Source organism: Triturus cristatus, chromosome 4_1 (genome assembly GCF_964204655.1).
Source record: "Triturus cristatus chromosome 4_1, aTriCri1.1, whole genome shotgun sequence".
Lineage (NCBI taxonomy): Eukaryota > Metazoa > Chordata > Amphibia > Caudata > Salamandridae > Triturus > Triturus cristatus.
In genome coordinates, this window is record NC_140585.1 from 1,257,969,811 (window position 1) to 1,257,992,387 (window position 22,577).

Here is a 22,577-nt window from a genome sequence, read left to right on the forward strand (position 1 = left end):
CTATGAAGGCAAGATAGAGACTGCCCTTTCCAAGAAGGACGACCTTCCAATAGATGAGAAACAATCTAAAGGCCTGTTCAATAGTACCTGTCCCAACCCTAAAGCCTGCTTGATAGTCTGAGAGGATATTGTTGTCATTCGCCCAGATTAATATCCTCTCCAGAATCACTTTCCCAATGACCTTCTGGGATGAGTCAATCAAGCTAATTGGGCGATAATTAGCTGGATCGTCTCGCGCACCTTTTTTGAAAATGGGAACAACCTCTGCCCCCTTTCAAGAATCGGGGACCGGAGCGCCATTAATGATGGAATTTATTAGGGTGGACAGGAGCTTCCCCCAGCTAGATGGGTCGAGTTTGAGGACATCACCGGGAATACCGTCCGGACCGGCTGCTATGGATTATGGTCCAAACCACAATTGTGTATTTCAACATTTTTTGGTTTTGAGTTGTAACCATAACTACACCATGACTGTGTTTTTTAAGTGAATTGATTAGCTTTTTGTATACATATGCTGAGGGGTTATAACCAGAGTTACCATAACCTTACTTTAGTCTTTGTTTTAATAATTGTATTAGGATTTTATTTATCTCATTCCACAGCCAGCTGGTCCCTGGGGAATCACCCCCAGTGAAATATTTGTTTTTATTTTTCTCAACACAATCCTCAGTGCACCACCTTGGGTAATGGCCGCTGTACCAGAATTGTTTCCCCGACTGTCATTCAGAACACGGCAGATTCACAAATCTACAGCCGGATTCACAAATCCGCAATGGACAACAGGGCAGGAGAAAAAGCACCATAGTCCAATAGTGTGCCCTTATTTTCTAACTGAATTTGTATATCCTCTGAGGAATTAAGTATTAGCCAGATTTATGCCAAACCAAGAAAAGGCACATCCTTGAGTAAAGTTATACTTTTATGCCAAGTTGGGTGTAATTACATTTAGCAGTTTTTTTCAGATTGAGGCTCAAATGGGAAATGACACTTTGGACCCCCTTCCTTTTGGCTTCCCGATTGACAGACCTGCATTAAACTTGACATGAAGAGTCCAAAGTGGATGAACTTTTTATTGGAAACAGTTGTGTAGATTTGACTAATGATGCCAAATTATAATGCAAACAAAAAAATGCCTTTTCAGACAGACAGACAGACAGACAGACAGACAGACAGACAGACAGACAGACAGACAGACAGACAGACAGATAGATAGATAGATAGATAGATAGATAGATAGATAGATAGATAGATAGATAGACAGATTTGTAATGACTTGGCAGGCATGGACAATACATATTAAGTGTAAGGGCCAGTGGGTTTATGCGATGCTGCAGCTGCAGTGTGGGCAGGTATAGAGTCTGGGTGGGTGTGCAGAGACAAACGTAGCGCCACTGACCTCTGACTCGTGTGATAGGTGCACGCCAGAAACAAGTAGACCTGGTGCCTGGTGATGAGGTGGTACTGACTAGACTAGTGTTTACAAAATGGAGCGGGTTTTCTGCAAGGTTTGCCGAGGATTTGATTGGACTGAAGGGCGAGAGCTGTTAACCAATTATAAGGCCGAGAGTTATTAACCAATGTATGTTCGTTTAAGAGCAGAGGTCATATTTTATACACTTTTAAATCAGTGCCAAAAGTCATGTAGGATTTATTGTGGTTTTAATCGTGAAGCAACAAACAAAACGCATTGCGCAGTATTCGCAAGCCTAGTTTGTTGGGACCGTGGGCAACTTAGAAATCTGCTGTGTTACCTTACTTTCTTAATTGTATCATATGTTTATTTTTTAATGTATACTACTGTATTTCGAAAATATTTGAATTGATTGTGACTGTTTTATTTTGTTACCACTACAGCCTCTGAAATTAAATAATAATTAATTAATGAATGGGAACAGCGGAAGAAAACTAAATCGCAGATAAAAGTTTGCAACGATACATGTATACCATAGAGTCCGCCAGTCCGAAACGGTAGTTGTTTCATTTGCGTAGTCAGCTGAACAGCAGGTTTTTTGCTTTTTGGGGCGGTAGGGCCAGAGAGAAAGAGTGGGTGGCGAAAACGAGTTTGTTTGGGGGGGGGGGGGGGGAGAGGGTATTTTATGCTTTTAAAGTTTTTTATGGGCAGCAAACTTTTTAAATGTAAAGAACTGTCATTTTGTCTCTCTCGTTTTAGTGCTGTAAAATATTGCACCGCTATGGGGTGTACCTCAGAATAATATCATTGTTTGACAACCAGCAGCGTACGAGAACCCTCGCTTCATCTAAAAGAACCGAAAAATGTGACCTAGGTGCGCAGAAGTGATCCTACCACAGACATGCCCTGTACCTCAGCGGCTAGGGAAAATGTTACTTTAAAGTACTTGGCTATTTTTGTATTAATTAAGATGCTGTTTGGAACTTCCTGGAAGCTTTTCCTATTTTCATAACACCTAGTTGAAATTTCTTCCACGTATTTGAATTTAGATGCAGAGGTGGGTGTCGTTGTGGATAAATGTTCAATATGTAAAGGCCGGCTGCAATCATGTCTTCTAGGCGCATTGGTTCTACCAAGCGCCAGGAAGCTACTCGGAAACACGCGAAACGTCTTCCTTCTCAGACTTAAAACAGAGAACGGATTCCTGGAAGCGCATTTAGAGCTGTGTATGTAGAATATTTACAAACCCCAGTCACCTAAAAGAAAGTGTTTTGCTGCTGTGATCTGGGAAACAGGCGCTATGAGACTGAGCGCTCAGTGTATGTGATGGAAAGCAGCACATGCTTGCGCGAGCGTCTGCGCGTGGACAAACACACGACTGCGTGAACAAATAGGCGTGCATTCAAATGCATCTTGAATGTGTGTTATCTTAGTGATTTCTATTACGCTAATGTTGTGGGAGTGTACATATAGGTCTGTGTACCAATCCGAGTGTTAATGTGTGTATTTGTACTCCCTCGTGTTGGCTGTCTCGTTAACGCACACACATATATATATATATATATAGATTTTTATTACACACGTGTATGTAGCTGTTGCGTTTGCACACAAAGTTCAAGAACTTTCCTATTCATAACTAAGTTCTCAATCACTAATACACGTGTGGCTATATCTTTACACACATGGAAATGCACAGACATCTCTGCCTGTTCACATATGCGCATTATTAAGTTGGCGGGCAATTATCTGACCTTTTTAAAGGGTCTGGAACCGCGCGCGGGGCGCGTTTTTATTGCCAAACCCCAAAGATTGAGTGCCTCGGAAGTTTATGGTTCTGTTCTCAGTCCCACTTAATCCCTAACTACAAATTCCAGTGCCCCTTTCCTCTCTGGAAGCAGACCGGATATGGCGAGCGAGGCCACCCCTGAAGAGCCCTGGCCGCAGCCCCCGATGGGGAAGACAAGGGAGAGAAAGAGAGCAGCCAGGAGGGGCTTCGAGGGGGCCCGCCGGGGGTCCGGCGGCGGGGCTGCCTGGGCGCAGTTAATGGCCTTGGCTGGGCAGGGCTTAGCCCTTCTGCGGGGAGCTGATGTTTACAGCTGTCTGTCTGGGTGGGCGGGGGCCCCTTGTGCAAAGTGAAGGTCAAGGTAGGTCCCACCTTCTTTGCCACGCTCCGGCTCCCCTGAAGATGCCAGGGCAGAGGAGGGCCCGGGCACCTGAGCCCCCGTTCCGCCATTTGTTGTTGGCGTCAGATTGTTTGCATCAGTCCCAGGGAGCCAGGAGGGAGCAGGTCCTATGAGACATTAACACAGCCCGTCGGTCAGAAGGAGGAGGGGAGGGTGGGGGAGGGAGTGCAGTGCAGACTTCAAACGGCCATTCTTTCGACTAGGAGCAAACAGCGCGTCTGACTCGCTGAGAAAATAAAGCGTTATAAACGCGCGCCCGACTCACGCCGATTGCGCCAAGGGCGCCGCTTCCTCGGCGCAAACCCGCCGCGTCCCCGCTGGTAAGAGGCCAGGTGCTGGGAGAGGGAGGGAGGGGGTCTGAGGTGCGCACGGCACAGGCAGGAAAGGTTCCGGGTGCCTCGATCCCGAGGGCATCCTGTCTGAGGCGGCAGACGGCGCCGGCCTGGGGTAGGGACCGGAGAAGGCTCGCTGCTGCTGTGTCCAGGGTGGGGGACTGCGCTGCTGTGGCACAGTGGGCTGCTGGGAGCCGGTGCTGCTGTGTCCAGGGTGGGGGACTGCGCTGCTGTGGCACAGTGGGCCGCGGGGAGCCCGTGCTGCTGTGTCCAGGGTGGGGGACTGCGCTGCTGTGGCACAGTGGGCCGCTGGGAGCCCGTGCTGCTGTGTCCAGGGTGGGGGACTGCGCTGCTGTGGCACAGTGGGCCGCGGGGAGCCCGTGCTGCTGTGTCCAGGGTGGGGGACTGCGCTGCTGTGGCACAGTGGGCCGCTGGGAGCCCGTGCTGCTGTGTCCAGGGGGGCGGGGGGGCTGCGCTGCTGTGGCACAGTGGGCTGCTGGGAGCCCGTACTGCTGTGTCCAGGGTGGGGGACTGCGCTGCTGTGGCACAGTGGGCCGCGGGGAGCCCGAGCTGCTGTGTCCAGGGTGGGGGACTGCGCTGCTGTGGCACAGTGGGCCGCTGGGAGCCCGTGCTGCTGTGTCCAGGGGGGCGGGGGGGCTGCGCTGCTGTGGCACAGTGGGCTGCTGGAAGCCCGTACTGCTGTGTCCAGGGTGGGGGACTGCGCTGCTGTGGCACAGTGGGCTGCTGGAAGCCCGTACTGCTGTGTCCAGGGTGGGGGACTGCGCTGCTGTGGCACAGTGGGCTGCTGGAAGCCCGTACTGCTGTGTCCAGGGTGGGGGACTGCGCTGCTGTGGCACAGTGGGCCCCGGGGAGCCCGTGCTGCTGTGTCCAGGGGGGCGGGGGGGCTGCGCTGCTGTGGCACAGTGGGCTGCTGGGAGCCGGTGCTGCTGTGTCCAGGGTGGGGGACTGCGCCGGCAGGAGAGGGCGGTGCGCTCGGGCCTTCTCTAGGTCCCCTGTAGAAATGGGATGTTGTGACGTTGTTGACGTTCATGGTGGGCTCTTGGACTGGCACGGTCAGGTCATGTGTACCCATGGTGGGGGGTGGGAAAGGGGGCATTGTTCTACCCTGGTAAAGAAAACGGTGTGCCAGATTCGAGGACTGTTTGTTTCGATTGTGTTTATTTTTCCGTATAAATGAGTCATGGCAGTCACTGAATGCTGGTTTTTGCAGGGGCGCTGTTTCCCAATAGGGGCATTTGCTCATTTCCGGTGAAGAAACCGGGGCTCTGAATTGAAAGGGTTCTTCGTTTGGCCTATGGTGTGTTGTTCCTCATTAATGTAACCTTGTAGGTTTGTTGTTGTTTTTCTCGGCGCTTTCCTGGCCCAGAGCGCAAGCAACCGCCAAGGCCTGCAGCAGGGGCTTGTAGGCAGCCTGGAACACCCCCCAACAGCGCAGGGTACGGAGTAACATTTCAATACACCAACATTCACAGGGTGCCGGGCAGCGATAAGTAATCCGACATTTGCATGAATAAATGCCTCCACTCACAGTTATTTTCTAGGAGGATGTAAGCAATGAACGGTGGTGGCGGTGGTACCCTTGAACCTCAGACCCTGAAGGGGAGGGGTTCGGTGGGCGGGCAAGGCCAAGTCCGCTTGCTCTATTGCTATCACTTGGGACGGTCAGAGTTCCTAGAGTTTGTGTGTGCTGGCGAGGGGGTCATAGAAAGAAACATGAAAGAAAAGACTCAATAGGGGTGATGTATGAAACAGGAAAAATATATTTTCTATATATCTTTGATGCATAAACAGGTCTCCTAAAATACGAATAAATTAAAAATAAATATAAAACGACTGGCTTCTGTACGAAGCAGATCAGAAAAGTTCCTTCAACATTCCTCTTAGGCTAATAAAACAGCGTTGGCTTATTTGTCTGCCACAACCGGCGTTGTGTAAGAACGCCCGCCCTGGGTCGAGTACAGCTTGGGCGACAGCGCCACTTTTGGTTTCCAAGAACGCGGCGCTGTGCACAGATAGGGGCACTCCGCCCCCTCGTGTTAAAGAAGTATTTTGCGTTTAGGTGGAAAAGGACGGCGCAGCTCCTCTGAATGTCGACCATATGCGGGCAGGGAGGGGTGCACCACCCTAGTCCACCAGGGCCGGGGCTGCTCGGATTTAGCTGCGATAACCGCGGCTTTCATCCTCCCTGGGTTATGTTGTCTCTGAAATCCTTGACCAGGGCGCCTTTTCCATGGCTGCCCTCGGAAGTGCCTCGAAGCCACGGCAAGAACACGGGTCCAAGAAGCAGTCTTGATAATGTACGGGAGGAGGGGGCGAACAGGTTGAGCAGTCAAGGAGCTGAAAGAAATACAGCCAGGAAGGCTACGTGTGCTCTTTGTCCACACGCACCTCCAGCGTACACACGCACAGGTACATATAAGCGGGGCGCACAAATATCCATGCAGAGATGCAGACGGGTACATACTCTGTGTGTTTCTGCAATGTGTAAAACAGGTTTCCCATATATCGTTGTGTGTCTGCATTTATAGACAGTTAAATAAATACTTCGGCGACTAGAAGCGCAGGCAGACAGACTGGCACGCCTAGGCTGACAGAAAGGGGGACAAATATATCGGCACACAAACACCTCGAGGCACGAGTACACACACACGCACACAGAGTCACGTCTAAGCATATGCCAACACGTAGACATATTTTATATATATATGCATACATGTACCTAGTTAGCTATACATGCGGATAAACACGCGTGTGTTTGCGTAGACATAAATAATAGGTACTTGTAAACATGTAGGGAGGGATGTACAGGAAAGGGCCGTTCGTCGCGGATCTTTCTTTCTAGCCGGAAGGGTTTGCTCGGGGTGTACAGAGAGGGCTCCCAAGGCGTGCTTGCCAACTCACAAAATATTTACAGGTGGAGGAAATGCAGGAAGGGGTTAAGGGTTAATTACTCCAGCATCCTAGCAGGACTTGCAGAACCTGAGCGAACGAGTAGTTTGTTTTAATTACAGTACAATAAATTAGAGTGGCCGACGAAGGCGGCAAGACAGGAGGCCGCCGACACACCTGCGGTCTATAGGAGCAGGTTTCATCAGCTAGGCCAGAGGTAAGTAGGCATACTCCATTTTACTACGCACCAGAGCCAAACTAGGGCTGAAGAAGGCAAGAAGACATCAATACACATGGAACGGTGGACATAGAGACGGACGGACAGACAGTAGGAGAGAGGCAGCGGACAGTGAGAGGAGACCCCACAAGGGGCACTTTAGTCCGGGTTACGAGGCGAGGGCCATGAGACGGGACGGACGGAGGCAGACACGACCGTACCTGTGCCTATCGCGCGATAACCCGCGCTATCTTCCCGGCTCCCTCTCTTCCTCCCAAGGACATTTTGAGGATTTTGGGGACCCTGGGCCAAACATATTTTTGGGAGCCCTGTTCAGAACAGCTTTAAATATATGATCCAATGTAAGCATTCTCATAACTTCTTTCACTAGGTTACTGACACTAGACGGGCAGACTAGTCCACATTCTACACGTGTTTCCATCCAATATTCATGGATATTGATGTGTGATTTCATGATTGTAATATGGCAGCAGCGCACTCATATTATTGCACATCATCTCTAAATCCACTTCTATTTCGCATAAGTGAGGTACCATTTTGATCGAAAAGGAACTTTAAAAAAAAATAGATGTTGCATGGTGTGGAACAACATAAACGCAACATTTCTCTACAAAATGTCCGCAATAGACTCACACACGTTACCTGTCCTGTATCAAAAACAAATTAAAGGAAAATGATATTTAAAATAATGTGTCTGCAAATTAATCAAGCTCATCAGGGCAGGACTGCGTGGAGATCAGAGCCACATCTATCAGGGGGCCCCTGAAAGGCTGGGGGCCGGGGCGAGAGCCCTCGCCTTAAAAAGACTCAGCTTCCTGCCGCTTCGTTTGCCCTCCATGGCACTTTACGGTTTTATCTCATTATCTGCACTCCCCACCGCCCGCCTCTGCAGAGAACGTGACAGGCAGGTGACATTTCGTATCTCTGACATCGCAGAGATAATTTGGGACATTTGTAATTCCCTTTGGATGGAACCTTTGGATGGAAGCCGTGAGGTGTGAGCCCCAGTTTCAGGCCACTGTACAATAACGCAAGTTTCACCCACAGCACAGACCCTTCGTAGAGGAGTGGGCGCTCTGCGGGGGACCTCGGGGGACGGTCTCCCAGTTTTATGCAGGCGCCTCAGTGGGAGATGGGCAGGGTGGCGAGGAACCGGGCGTCGGTGGCAGCGTCTCACCAATGAAGGTCCCGTACCGGGGGGCACCGCCAAGCCGCGCCCGGGGTCGTTCACGCGCAGCTCAAAGGATGCTCTTGTCACCTCGGTTTTTAACAAGGACACTTGTATATCCGGGGAGCGAAATGTTTACGAATAGTAGTGTATAAAAACTGCCACCGAGCTTTCTTCCCCGTTAGCAAGGCTCACCATGTAGTGTTGCTTTAAACCCTAGTAGTTTGTCCGAAAAGCGAAACCGATGGCATGTTTAGAGCGGGGATTCCCAGCTGACATTTGAAAAAGCCATGCGTAGTTTTAAACATCCTATAAAAAAGTTAATTCGCTCTTGAAAACCCAGCCTCCAATAAAACGCGTCTGTAAAAAGCCACGAACAACTTAGCTGGGGGATGCGGCGGCGGGCGAAAGAAAACATCTCAGGGCATTGTGTCTACTGGAAACACTTTACGAGTGCCCCGTCCGATCATTATTAGCACTATGAGTTATTATTAATGGACACCCGCGCCTATTAACCCGGTAATCTTCATCTACACAAGAGGCCCTGGCTGCTCCCCTCCATTTAATTCCCAATTTCTTTTATTAAAACGTATGCCAGCAACGCAACACCATAAAACCAGACTCCATTGCGAAAAAGAAAATACGTTCCATCTTATCTCGTTTACACATGAATTGACAGGGGGCTGATAGCACAGGCTCTCACAGAAACAGCCGACGCTCACGCAGGGTGTGCACAACCGGTGTGCGCGGGGATCCATACATTAGAATGAAACCTGCCATTTCCTGTATGTATCGTTATTGTTATCAGACGTGTTCATGCGCGCGGACAATGGCTGCCCGCCATGATTCATCTTCATTGAAGCAAGATGGATTTGAGCTTGCAGCCAATGCCCCCAGGTACCAAGGGCTCCCCGCCCCTCCTTGCCCTTGGCTGCTTTGCACCCCTACTCTGTATTTTAAAATGGCCTGGCCCTCTCCCAATGGAACCAGCCATGTGGGGGAGCCATCATATCTGGCTTCCAGCTTGTGGCCGCAGTGCTGGGAGCTGGGCCGCGCCGCACACCAGAGACTGCGTTCAGTCATCTTTATTTGTACCACATGCTGGCATTTGCTCAAGCCCCTGGCTCTAGTGGGAAGCGATTCCTGCTCTCGTCGGGCTGGAAGGGTTGGGGTGACACAGACACAACGCTGCAAGCCCTTCAGGCTGCGGCTTGGATACAAAGGAAAATAACAGAAGACGCGAATGCATTTACAAACCTTAAAACCTAGCAGATAAATATGTCGTAATATAGTTGGCCCCGTCTTCCTAACGTCAGAATGACTCCTAATAATGATGTCGTTGGCTGAGCAAACTGGACGTAGGTGCATTAGAAGTATTCGGTAAAAGTATAAGTGAGTGCATATATATATATTTACACACACACACATAGATATAGTGAGCGTACAAGGAATGTTAGTTAACATACCAGTTCGCAATTGTACCAGCGAGAAGGGTGTATTTCTGTAAGCGTGTTTCTGTGTCGTTGGTGCCTTGAAAGCCTGTATATCGTAAACAAAAAAAGTGCATTTCACCTCAGGGTAGTAATCGAGGCTGTCTGTGCCCCTTTCCTTCGGAATATAAAGAGGACAGACAGGCTACGCCATTATATATGTTAGAAGTACCGTGAAAAGATGGCATTCAAGTTCACTGCCGCATTACCATCACACTGACAACAGAAACCATTGCTGACTCGTGTTCCAAGCTCCGTGCGGCTCTCCTGACGCTCAATGTGAGCTCACCTTCCTGCATTCACTCCACGCCTTGCATTCGGACTTCGGTTACATTCCCGATTTAAACACACACACACATGAAAACATGTGCAGCATAAAAGCAGGTTCAAAGTCTAATATTGTGTTTATTAGCAGCAGTGGGGGAGGAAAGGGCTATCATGATCCTCTCGAGGCTTTGTCTCTTGTGAGTCCTCCTGGCCCTTCTCCACCACCGGCAATGGCAGCAAATAGCAAGCTGCCCTCTGCAGCGATTCTGCCTGGCTGGCGGCGATTGCTCCAACTGTCTCTCTCCCTGTGTGTGTGTGCGTATAATATATATATATATATATATATATATATATACAAACACACACAATTAGCACAAAGGAAAATAAAATAGAAAATCCTATGATAAAGCGAATGAGAGAAACAGCAACTTCGGTTGTGTATCAAACCCACACATATGACATATGTATTCTTTGTGTGTGTGTGTGTGTGTGTATATATATATTTATTTTATATATACAAGTCTACTATTAAACAAACCTTCGCCCATTCATGACAATTGTCAAATCCAGCACAGTGTAACCCTCTTTAGAAAACAAAAAATGCGTATTTTTGACCACTGTTGTAGTGGTGGGCATCATTTCCTACTGGGGGCCTCGTGAATAATGCCCCCTCAAACACTCTTAATAGAAAGGATACTACATTGTACACAGTATACCACACTTACAGATAAGTGTACCATTCTCTGCGAACGGGCACCTATAGCTATGTTTGAGGCAGACATACAATACTAAGGTATTTGTAAACATGATCCCTGCTCCCGGAAGCCTACCCCGCACAGATCCCCAGCCACAAGCAATCTCGGTGCCTGTGTACTTGCGGTTTACTTGAAAAAGAAGGTAACAACATTGGTTTCTGAGCCCCTGCTTACGCCAGCCTGTGAGCGCAGACAGAGGGGGTTCAAGGATCCCCTAATGTGCCCCCGCCGCCCTTGCCGTCACTTAAACTGATGTCTGAATATTGTACATATAAGGTCCTCTCTATGCTATGAAAATGACAGTTTTTTTCGGAAACGTCTACTCAGAGTGTCAATGCAAATTACGGAAATAAAACCCTAATTAGCGTGATGTGGCGCTGCTTTGATGGGTTAAACCACCACTTCACACTGAGCGGGCGCCAAGAAGCCGGGATGACAGGCAATTTAGTAATATTTGGCAACAGCAGCCAAAACAAACCGAACGGCAATCTTAGTCCCTTAAAGTAGACGGATTCGAAAATATACATTGAACAAAGATGTGTGTGTGCAAGACTGTGCAAGGGCACTGCGATTAAGGATTATGTGGCCACCACGTTTCCCCAATAATTATGGATTCGGCACATGTAACATAATCCCTTATGTGGTTCATAATCTGGAGTTTTTATCTAACTCAAACGAATCAAAAGTTCCTAAACCCCGCCCCACCTGTCACTGCGCAGTGGGGGGCCCTTCACAGGTTGGTAGGCCATCGTTCTGTAGTTTATTGCTGAGTTTGGGTGTTGGGCTGGTTGTAATGGGATAAAACCTTTGCCCAGATATCGTTAACAGGTGTACAAATTACAAAATAAAGTAAACACAATCACAAAATGTGCCATATTGTGCCCGATAATTTGACATAATCTGGCCCCCCTCGGCCCGTGTCATTCTAGTGAGCCCTGTTTGCGTGTGAGAGGGTGGATGTGTGAGTGTGTATGCGAGAGTGTACACGAGAGACGGCGTATGTATGCGTATAGATGTGTGTGAACGAGAGCGTATGTATGTGTATGTATATGTGTGAACCAGAGCGTATATGCGTATACATGTGTGTGAACGAGAGCGTGTGTATGTGTGAACGAGAGCGTGTGTATGTGTGAACGAGAGCGTACATGCGTATACAGGTGTGTGAACGAGAGCGTATGTATGTGTAAGGATGTGGGAACGAGAGCGTACATGCGTATACAGGTGTGTGAACGAGAGCGTATGTATGTGTACATGTGTGTGAGCGAGAGTTTCTGTAGCGTGTGAGGTAATATGGGACATAAAACGTGTTGGCGAATGCAGGAGGGTGAGATAGTGTCCCCGTACATGAAGGCATGAGTTTACGCATACATATGTTTGAGTATACACGCGGGTGTACGTGCAGGTTAGAGTGCCGGGGGGGGGGGGGTGAGAGAGAATGTGTGTGTGACAGAGACTGTGTGAGTATCATATAGTGTCTGTAGGGAAAGAGCTAGCGTAAAATAAGGGGACTGTGTGTAAGAAAGGAGTGAGAGTGTGCATGTGTTATATGCGTCTGCACGACAACGACAGCTCAGTGTGCATTTCATGCGAGAGATGGTGTGCGTGCGAACGTGTACATTTGTGTGTGCGAGAGAACATGAGAGTGTGTGCGTGCACAGATAGCGCTTTGAGAGTATATATTTCTAGGCAGTCTGTCCGTATACCGAAGGCAAACCACTTTGAGCTGTTTTGTGGCGAGCATACCTCAGGCGCAATACTGTGGAATGCGTAATATTCCTCACTTGTGAAACCAACATCCGCGCCTAGTTGTTTCAGTGATTTAAGTTACTAGAATATTCTCAGCATTATATGTGAGTTTGGATTGGCCGAGACTCCTTGCTGGGGGATCTGCGGAAGAGGGCACACTCGTCAAATATTATCTGTATGTGCGCTCACAGCTGATATTATATTCACAGGTATACACCGTTGCTACAGTATACTCCTGTATATATATGTATATCATTGAATGTGTGTGTGTTTTGTGTGTGGTGTGTATTAGTTATCGTTTGAAACAACCGTTCAAATGATATAATTCCCACAATACACACAAACTGTCATCTTCATGGCCGTATTTAATGCGGAAGCTCCGAATAATGGGCAATATTACACCTTTACAAGGACATCTGATCTTATTTGCTGTTGTGTGTATTTCTTAACGGTGCGCGGGCGCCTTCGCGTAGGTGGGACATGCCCCTGCTCACACATGTATGCAGAGGGAGCTTGGATAGGGAACAAGTTCACTTTCAAATAATCGAATAAAACTATTCATTCCTGGCAAGGGGCATTGAACCCTCGTTTGCTTTGACTTTCACACACGTGTCCGCCTGCCATGATCGTGTGCTGTAGCGCCTGGTGAAATATTCACCAGCCAGCGGCCGGCCTTTCTCAGGGGGCGCTTGGAAGCCTTATTAACCTGCACGCTAATGAGGCGAGGGTGCCCCCTCTCACCCGCCCCTCCCCCCTCTGTCCAGAGCCACTACTCTCAGCTGTTTGTTGCTTCCGAGCATCCGCCCTTACATGGCAACTGTCGTTAAAAGCGGATTTTACAAGCACTGTCTGAGAACTTTCCTGGTGTGATAAAGGCACTTGTTTTTGTTTCTCTATCCCCAGCGCCCTTTGCCCCAAATAGCATCTAAGGCACAATACAACTTGCCAACATGTCTGGTTTTGTTAGGGTGAAAACACAGCATGTAACTTTCGTGGTGTGATGTGGCTGCTTGGGGCTGTTGTTGTCTTCTGTCGGGATTTTCTGGCTCGCCTCTTTCTTCCCTTCTATCCAGCCAGAAGCAATGGGCCCTGCAGACAGCTTTCCGGCTTTTATGGCGGTCAAGGAATTCCCTTTAGTGGTCAAATTCAAGGGCTCGCTCCCCCCAGCTGCTGCTTCGGTCCTTCCGAGCAGGAAGCCAGGGGACGGCGTCTTTGGTGAGAGGCAGCAGGAGCATGCCAAGACAAAACTAGACATTTCCGAAAGTAAATCGCAGCAGGCAGAGGCCGAGGATCGTAAACATATACGCAAACACACTGCAGACATGCCTACGCCTTTGTGTACACCGGAGACAATGCTGGCGACTCCGGGGACACATGTACCTCCATATTACCTTTTGGATATCAAAGGGGGAATGCGTGCGCATGCGCCATCCTGACAGGAGTACGGCATGTGTAGGTGTGCGTAAAGGGACGGCCGACAGACCCCCACACACAGCACGCACCGGCCAGTGTGCCACAGCAAAGGTGCGGCCTGGACGGCACTGTGGCTGTAGCGCCCAGAGGCCACTTGGAGCGCGCCCGGAGAGACTCTGGCACCGAGGTGGATTCCGTGTGGCCGTCTGTGCTGTGTGTTGCTCGTTTGATCTCGCTCGCCTCCGCTTGCAGCTTCCTGTGGCAGGGACTGAAGTGGAGAAAGAAATAATGGCATCCATAAACAGCTTAAGGTTATTAGTTTGTAGGTGGTATTAATACTGGCCCATAAAATGGCAAGTAAAGGGAATAGTGAGGCGCTTTAATTAAAGCGCTGTCATCCTCGCTGCAAATGATGCTCTGCTCGTAAAAGCACCAAATTGAAAAGTCCCAGAAACGTAGACACACACATACCAAGACACATGCACACAGACACACGCCAGAAAAGTAGACCGAAGACAAGACGACAGAAGTAGGCACAGAGTAACAGAAGAGGGGCCTTCTCACATGCTCTGCATTTACACACTTACTCTTTTGTGTGCTCTTATCAGTAGTTTGTGAATAATGGCGTGCTGCTCTTTTATACAAAGAATACTCTCGAGAAGGTGAGGCTGTGAGTGGAGGAGGCGAGGACGACAGCGCTGCCCACGCTGCTGAGTGTGTGCTTTGGCTGGAATGGACCGCAGGGTGGAAGCCGTCATGTTTGCCCGCGGGATGTGTGGGTAAATACGTTGGATTCCACACATAATGTTAGGTGTCCTTTGCACTGCATTGCTGTCGAATTCCATCGCCCTGTGTGTCGACGTGCCTCAGTCGATCACTATATATATATATATATATATATATATATATATATATATATATATATATATCAACCCCCGTCTCCGTAATACTCCTTTCGGACCAGGCGCAGTCACCAATCTTCCTTTTGGAGAGATTTATTTCATTGCATGACGTCCGATATATATATATTTATATATCTATATAGTTTCACACTGATTTGCGGCTCCAAGAGACCCAAGTAAAAACCCAAGGCCTGGTGCACCATCATTTTTCTCCTAGGTGTAACCTTATTCCTGGAATCGCAGCCGTAACTCGCCCTAATTCTGGAATAAGATGCCTCTTCCTCAGAGAACAGTTGTTTAAATCCGGCCCGGGTACACACTTCCCTCCTAGCCCGCACACCTGCGTTGCGGCAGACAGTTTTTGTTTTTTCAAATAGTGACTTTATTTCTTTCCGAACTTTAGTCCTTGCGCCTCAGCCCCAGGTAACATCTATAGTATTACGAACGAACAAGACAGCATTTTACTACGAAGTCTTTGCGGGCTCTTGAATTTTGTTTGAGAGCCCTTTCGGCATTTCTGTATTTGTTTTGAAAGTAGTGTCAGGGTGCAGGTTACCTTCCTCAATTAATATCCGTGATAGACATGCTGTCTCCAGCGCATTACTGTTGGCTCGGGTGATCGGTATTTCAAAATATGGGCCGTTTGAGCTATTGCACTAAATAAAGCAACATATTTCGTAATGGTGCATGTAACATTTTCTGTTAATAGGGGATTTGTAACTTTTATTGTTCTTTTCCACAATGAAGTGAATTGACAAAATAATGAAAAAAGAAACACTTTGGTTTTAAAACCCTGAAAAGAGGGCTAGATTGATATATACATCAAAAACGTGTTCCCGTCACGTGAAAACTATATGATAAAGTTGCATGTTGTTTGCAAGTTGTGCTCCGCACGTTCTCGTTTCGGGGACATCTGCTCGAGTGTTTTTTCGACTGCAAAGATCCGCTTGCGCAGAGTCAGAGCACAGGTACGCCGAAGTCTTTAGACGAACACCATGGAAAGGACATACAGCCAAACATTGAGCTAGTGTGCGAGGGACAGAGAGAGGCAACGAAGGAGTGCGAGCTTCGTACACACGCGACAGAACAAACAGCTCAGGGCTTTTACTCTGTAAAGCTGGAACATTACACAGGATTGCACTTACGTATCCCATTGACATTACCTCTCGCCCTAGTACGGTTTGGGGCAAATTGTCCGTCCGTCTACCTGTGAGCGAAACTGTTGGCTGTTCATCTAGCTACATGGATGGATTTCCATGGAGCGAGCGAGCTATCTGTCTATCTACATGTCTGTCTACATGTCTGTCTACATGTCTGTCTACATGTCTATCTATCTATCTATCTATCTATCTATCTATCTATCTATCTATCTATCTATCTATCTATCTATACATGTCTGTCTATCTGTCTGTCTGTCTACATGTCTGTCTATCTGTCTGTCTGTCTACATGTCTGTCCACCTGTTTACAGATCGATATCCCCATCTCCTTATTGATGAATGCGCCTCCCTCTATAACCAGGTCGTGTGCGCGTGGCTGCGTGCATTAAAGTCCATATATTGGCCACTAGCTCAAACCAGACGTGGTTGGAAAACGAGGAAGACCAGACAAATGGCTTTAATAACACTCTTTGAGCCGGGGCTGGGGCTGGCAGTGCCTGGAGTGGCCATTGATTGTTCATAAACTTTTCCATTAAATATTCAAAGCTCCACTCTTCGGCTGTAACATGAAACGGGCGGCTTCGCATATTTATTAGACACCGGCTTCGTCTGCCTCCCCGGCTGCCTGGGCTTCGTCAGAAATCCGATATTGCGAGGGCTTCGGGGAGCTCGGGATGAAGGAGGCTGCAGGAAGTTTGAAAGTTAGGTCAACTTTATGGCCCCCGCTGCCCCAATATCCCGACGCTCCATAAAAGAGGAATATTCCTCGGAGGCCAGCGCCTCGGACGAGGGGCATCCACAGGGATGCTGCTGCCAGCCCCCGCGCTACAAGTGCACCTTTGCTCCAGGGTGGCACTGCTGCCACACACCTTCACCTGTGCCAGGGGAGCTCTCTATAGAGTCCACCGAGCTGGGATAGAAACTGCCCCCAGCCAAGGAGCCCGCGCTCCACTGGAAGAGGCAGGTATCGAAGAAATCTAGAAAGCAGAATTAAAAATCACAAACTTCTTGTCGTGCCAAGCGCTCCTCCCTCCCCTCCCCCACCCCCTCCACCTCCCACCCTGCGCGCCGCCCGCTCGCTCGCTAGCTCCACACAAGGGGAGTGCCTGCACGGGCACGGAAGGAAGGGGGACCGAACCCCCCGAATACAAATCTGCAATTGATTTTCATAATGTTTCTGCGGTGTTCGCAAACCAATCGCTTTTGAACCCGCTCCCGGAGCTTACCTACGAGCACCCTCCTACGCCGCTAAGTGCTGCCACTGATATATGGCGATATCTACTTGGGCGTCACGTGCTCCCGGGGAGCGACTAAGACGGATAGCGCGTCATCCAGCCTTCCCAAATGTTTCCCCCTCTGCAGAGCGCCTCCAAAAACATCTATCTGTAGCGGCAGAAGGGGAGAAAGATGTTTAACTCAGTGAACCTGGGCAACTTCTGCTCGCAGCCGCGCAAGGAGCGCAGCGGCGAGTACGGGGAGCGCACCAACCTCTACCTCCCCAGCTGCACCTACTATGTGCCCGAGTTCTCGTCGGTGCCCTCCTTCCTGCCCCAGGCCCCCTCCCGGCAGATCTCGTACCCCTACTCCGGGAACCTCTCGCAGCCGGTGCGCGAGGTGCCCTACGGCTTGGACCCTGGCAGCAAGTGGCACCCCCGCAACAACTACGCGTCGTGCTACCCGGCGGCCGAAGAGCTGCTGCACCGGGAGTGCAGCCTCCCGCCCTCCTCCGGCATGAGCGAGGGGGTGTACAGCCACCACCACCACCACCGCCACCACCACCACCCGGGCGCCACCCACCACCCGCCCGGCGGCGCCTTCTACAAGAACAGCGTGCTGCCGCAGGGCTTCGACCGCTTCTTTGACAACGCCTACTGCGGGGGGCCGGACCCCCCAGCGGCGGCCGCGGACGAGGACTGCGCCCCCAAGACCGCCGACAAGCCGCCGGTGGCCGCCGCCGGCGCCGGGGGCGAGCAGGGCGGCCTGGACCCGGAAGACGACGAGGACCCCAGCAACCCCGGCTCCTCCGCCTCGCCCTCCTCTGCCCACAACAAGGAAGGCAGCAAAGGCAGCGGCACCAGTAGGTAACAGCTATAAAGAGCGGGGGGAGAGGGGGGCGCGCAGAGGTTAAGAGCCCAGCCCGATGCTTTGTCGGTCACATTTTATGTGGAGTTTTATAAGCATTCAAAGCAAGTTTATTGTGAGCGAGAAGGAGCTTTCTTCCAGCCAGAGCCAATGTTTACGATGCAGGAGGAAAAAAACCCGTGCGAGACAGAAAGAGGAACCGAATGGAAATGTTGCATCCCAGGGCATCATCCCCTCTCATCCCTTTTTTAAGGGCCTGTGAAATTGTTTGAAAAGCAGCAGACCCTCGTGGCAAAATTAGCTTTGATCGTGAACTTCCAGGCAACATTTTTTTTTTATTTGGGGTGCGTTTGATGGGATTCAGGAGAGCGCGAGTCAGAGCACTTCGGCCCCAAACCCCTCCCCTGCATCACTCTCCTAAAATCTCAGCTCTGCCTCTGCGGAGCGGGCTGCTCTTGAACTCAAACATGTAGGTTTCCGTCTCAACGTTCCTCTGTTCGAGAAAAGGGGGGCACGCAGAGCTGCGTCTGGGCATCTCTGCTGCTTTATTCCAATGCAATGACGGAGTGGGTGTTATTATTATTACTGTTATTTTGCCGACACCCCTTCATTTCGCCTCTCCTCCACGCCTGTTGCCCCCCCCCCCCCCCCCAATGGGTGCGCGGCTGTCATTCTAGCAGCTTTCCCTTCCTAGCGCACAGAGGCAGCTCGCCCAGGAGTGGAGCCCGTGGGTTCAGCGAGTCTGGCATGGGCACACAGAGGGCGCACCTTGGAGCGGCTTCTAGCCTCTGTTGACGGGTCGCGTGGGTCTCTGCTCGGCCTCTAGGGCAGTGGGATGGACTTGAACCTGGACACTGCGGGCTCCATGGCAAGGGCACCGGGCGGCCTCCGGGGACATCGCGTTAACTTTAGGGGCCTGTTCCACAAAACAGCCTTTCAGCAACACTCTGCGCTTTTTGCGCATGTCATTCTTTAATCCTGTTTAATTCCAAGTCCTAGAAGGGGGCACAAAAACAAAACTCCTTCCGCTTGGACGCTTGGCCTGTTTCAAGGCGCTTATGTCTCCTGCAGCCAACGAGCTGATTCTAGGAGCTTACCCTTCCAGGACCTGTCTGATTCCGCCGTCACGTTTCGGGCGTGTGCGTGCGTGCAAGACTTCTGCCTGACGTATCTGGGGGGTCGTGCAAAATCGCGTGCCTGTGCCGGCAAAACAGTAGGTGTGACGTGACTGCGATGCGAAAGGGTTAACGGATTCCCACCTGGGAATAGAGTTACAGCGTTTGTCCATATGAAGGCAGAATACATTAGTGAAAGTGTTAATCGACTAATGCAAATGTCTCTAAGCACACCTCTCCCATGTGCATTTCCCCAGAGCCGCACATGCAGGCCAGAAGTGCACCGACATACACATGATCGCTCAGCAAGCTCACCTGCCTGTCTGTTTTTCTAAAAGCAACTGACTGGGAATGTATGCACCTTGTGTATGTATATGTGAGAACGTGTGCGTGCCCTGTACCTATACAGATGCACACACACACTTGTTTACATTTCTTGATATACAAGCAAACAAGTATAATTTCTACATTGGCGACTATGCGTATGTACTCAGATGATGCATTGCTACATTACAGATAGGCAGATAGATAGATAGATAGATAAACAGATAGATAGATAGATAGATAGATAGATAGATAGATAGATAGATAGATAGATAGATAGATAGATAGATAGATAGATAGACAGACAGACAGACAGACAGACAGATAGGACAGATAGACAGATAGATAGATAGACAGACAGATAGATACCCTCCCCTGGGGGCAACTAAGCAAACATATTGTGAAACAAGTTATGTAAGTATGTAGTATTTATAGAGCGTAATTATCATCCAAGAGGCATCATGGGCTATGATTATTTATATAAAAAATAGTGTTTATGTAAAAAAATTGTATTTATATAAAAAAACAAAAGTATTGAATTTCATAAACCTATTTTTTTGTCAGTCTATCATAACATTAAAAATAAAACGTAAACATCAGTGAATGAAATAGAGAAGGACAGAACCACAGCGCCCTGTGCATGTGGATTTTCCGTGTTGATGCACTCGCCGCACACACAAATGACGCCTTGCCGACAAAGTGCCCCGCATCCAGACACACCATTATATGCTCATGAGAGGCTGCCCTTTTCACAGGTACACGAGATATGCGCCTGTGTGTCAGCAGGCATCGTGACTAGCACATCCCATGTGACGTTTCTTCAAATGCTATCAAACGTCCATGTGTTTATAAATGTATACCTGCCCTAATAAACCTATGACCACAGCATAACAATTGCATGATACGCGTGACATGTAGAAGCAGTACAGACACACGAATTGGAATCTTGCTACAAACACACCAGTTGTGTAAAATAGTGAAACATATGTGTACGTGTTCGTACTTCGTTCCTGCCCTGTTGGTTGGATAGGTGTATCTGTTTTTTTGCCCTGATAACAGAAGTTATAAAAGTAAAACGAGATGCGTGAACTTTGATATCTGAACGTACACATGAAGGGACAGGGATACATCACGTACACACACACTCACACACATACAGTTTCCGCTATTGGTCGATTCGTCGAATAATTAATACGTATCCGGTTTTTCAGACAGCTTTTTATATCCTATAACAGACAGACAGACAGACATAGTATGGCATTCAAAAAAATATGTAATAGGTGTGTAAGTGGGTGGGTGGGAGGTGTGCATAGGGGGATGGGGCGCGGTTGTGGGACCCTCAAGCACATACACAGCCGCAGTTCTTGCTCAAGGCGCACCACTCACACGTGCTACTGCCGCCACCACATTCTACCTGTGTGTCGAGGTTGCTATGCAGGGATGGTGTCATATATGTGATATGTGCGTGCATAAGTAGGCCTGCACCGACGGACACAGATGGCAGAGTGCTATTTAAGTGTATACATTAAGTGTAAGAACATTGCTTCTGCGAATGTAAAGTACACACCGCTGTGTTTCTTCTGTGCTCACAATTCTCGTGTTTCTTTGAAGGTGCTCCGCGGACGAGGAAGAAGAGGTGTCCGTACTCCAAGTTCCAGATCAGAGAGCTGGAGCGAGAGTTTTTCTTCAATGTGTACATTAACAAGGAAAAGAGGCTCCAGCTGTCCCGGATGCTGAACCTCACTGACCGGCAGGTTAAAATTTGGTTTCAGAACAGGCGAATGAAAGAGAAAAAACTGAGCAGAGACCGCCTGCAGTATTTCTCCGGTAACCCTTTGTTGTGAACATTGTTGTGATGGAACTGAATCCCGAAGCCGGGATGGACTGAAGGGAGAAAGGAGGGACCACTGAGGCAACCAGGCAACCTCCCGGGCTCGCCGCATCCAGGACTGTGGACAGGGCCGAGCCCTCGAGGACTTAAGGGGACATTTTATCCAGACATGGCGAACTTTGATACACGAACTTTATATTTAACTAGAAGACTGTGAAACAGGACCATTCATACGTCACTCCGTTTTTTGTTCTTTATTATCACAGTGCGGTGTTATTATGAAAGATGTGGTATCTGCATCCTCAAAGAATCATTGAAATAAAAAAAAGCCAAACTCTGTTGAAGTCAATGAACTATTATGCACAAACACACGCACACATAATATAAAAAAAACTCAAAACATGAGTGTGGTTAAACGTTTTCTGTTGTGAATATGGGTTTATGTGAACTCAAAACAGATCCACACAGGGGCACATACACACCCATATAGGCACCCTATCACACGAAAGCATGCATCCATATAGACACAAAGATATATAATTACACCCATGTTCGGCCTGACTTTTCGGCAGTCACCAAACATCCACATTGCTACAGATTTCCTTGGCAGCAATGAAAGGAGAGAGTGTGAAATGCTTAAATCTATTATACAGATAGATTTATTGGTTTGGGATATATATATATATATATATATATATATATATATATATATATATATATCCCAAACCAATAATATATATATGTGCTTTGGCGTCCGACCTGTAAGTTACAGCGAAGCACTGAAAAACGTGATATCCGTTTGGGTGTTAACTCGTGTGAGTTTATGCAGCAGGTGTGCACGTGCAGTTTCTCTACAGCTTCTAGGAGCTATTGGACGTTATCTGGTGGCGCCAGTGACCTACGTCAGTGTGCGCAAGAGAGTACAATATATAGGAAACATCGGCTGGCAGTAGGCGTTCAGGCAGTCACTCTCACTGTGCGCAAAGAGGCCTTTGATTCGCAAACCCCAACTAGAACCTAAACTATTTCCCAGAACTCGTTTTCGCAACACTGCTAGTGTCAAAGTCAACGTATGCTCACATATTATTGTTTCCCTGCGCGAAGCATTTTCGCCACATAATCCCCATTTTCCCTCATTTCAAAGGCCCGTCTTTGACACACAACCCCCTCAATCCCCCAAGCCTAGCTCCTTGATTTTTTTAATGCGGGAATATATTATTATACCCATTAATAGGCCAGATAGGCATGGAA

The 22,577-nt window shown here is 48.8% G+C and overlaps 1 protein-coding gene across 3 annotated transcripts; it reads left to right on the forward strand.

Annotated features, from left to right (window-relative positions):
• Positions 1 to 3,623: 3,623 nt before the first annotated feature.
• Positions 3,624 to 21,660, forward strand: HOXC11 (homeobox C11). Of its 3 annotated transcripts, none has more exons than XR_014981507.1 (2): positions 3,624 to 3,914; positions 21,107 to 21,244. XR_014981507.1 is itself a non-coding variant. In XM_085654718.1 (2 exons), the coding sequence occupies exons 1-2, from the start codon at positions 17,382 to 17,384 to the stop codon at positions 21,337 to 21,339; spliced, it is 903 nt and encodes a 300-aa protein (XP_085510844.1). In that variant the 5' UTR covers positions 17,060 to 17,381; the 3' UTR covers positions 21,340 to 21,660. The 3 variants fall into 3 exon arrangements, 2 of the variants coding, with proteins under 2 accessions (XP_085510844.1, XP_085510845.1); XM_085654718.1 differs by lacking the exon at positions 3,624 to 3,914 and adding an exon at positions 17,060 to 18,051 and having other exon boundaries at positions 21,107 to 21,660; XM_085654719.1 differs by lacking the exon at positions 3,624 to 3,914 and adding an exon at positions 17,060 to 18,055 and having other exon boundaries at positions 21,107 to 21,654.
• The last annotated feature ends 917 nt before the right edge of the window (positions 21,661 to 22,577 follow it).

Coding starts and splice junctions, on each gene's coding strand:
- HOXC11 (XM_085654718.1), top strand. CDS start 17,382: ATGTTTAACTCAGTGAACCTGGGCAACTTCTGCTCGCAGCCGCGCAAG. Junction 18,052..21,106: donor CAGCAAAGGCAGCGGCACCA/GTAGGTAACAGC, acceptor GTTTCTTTGAAG/GTGCTCCGCGGACGAGGAAG.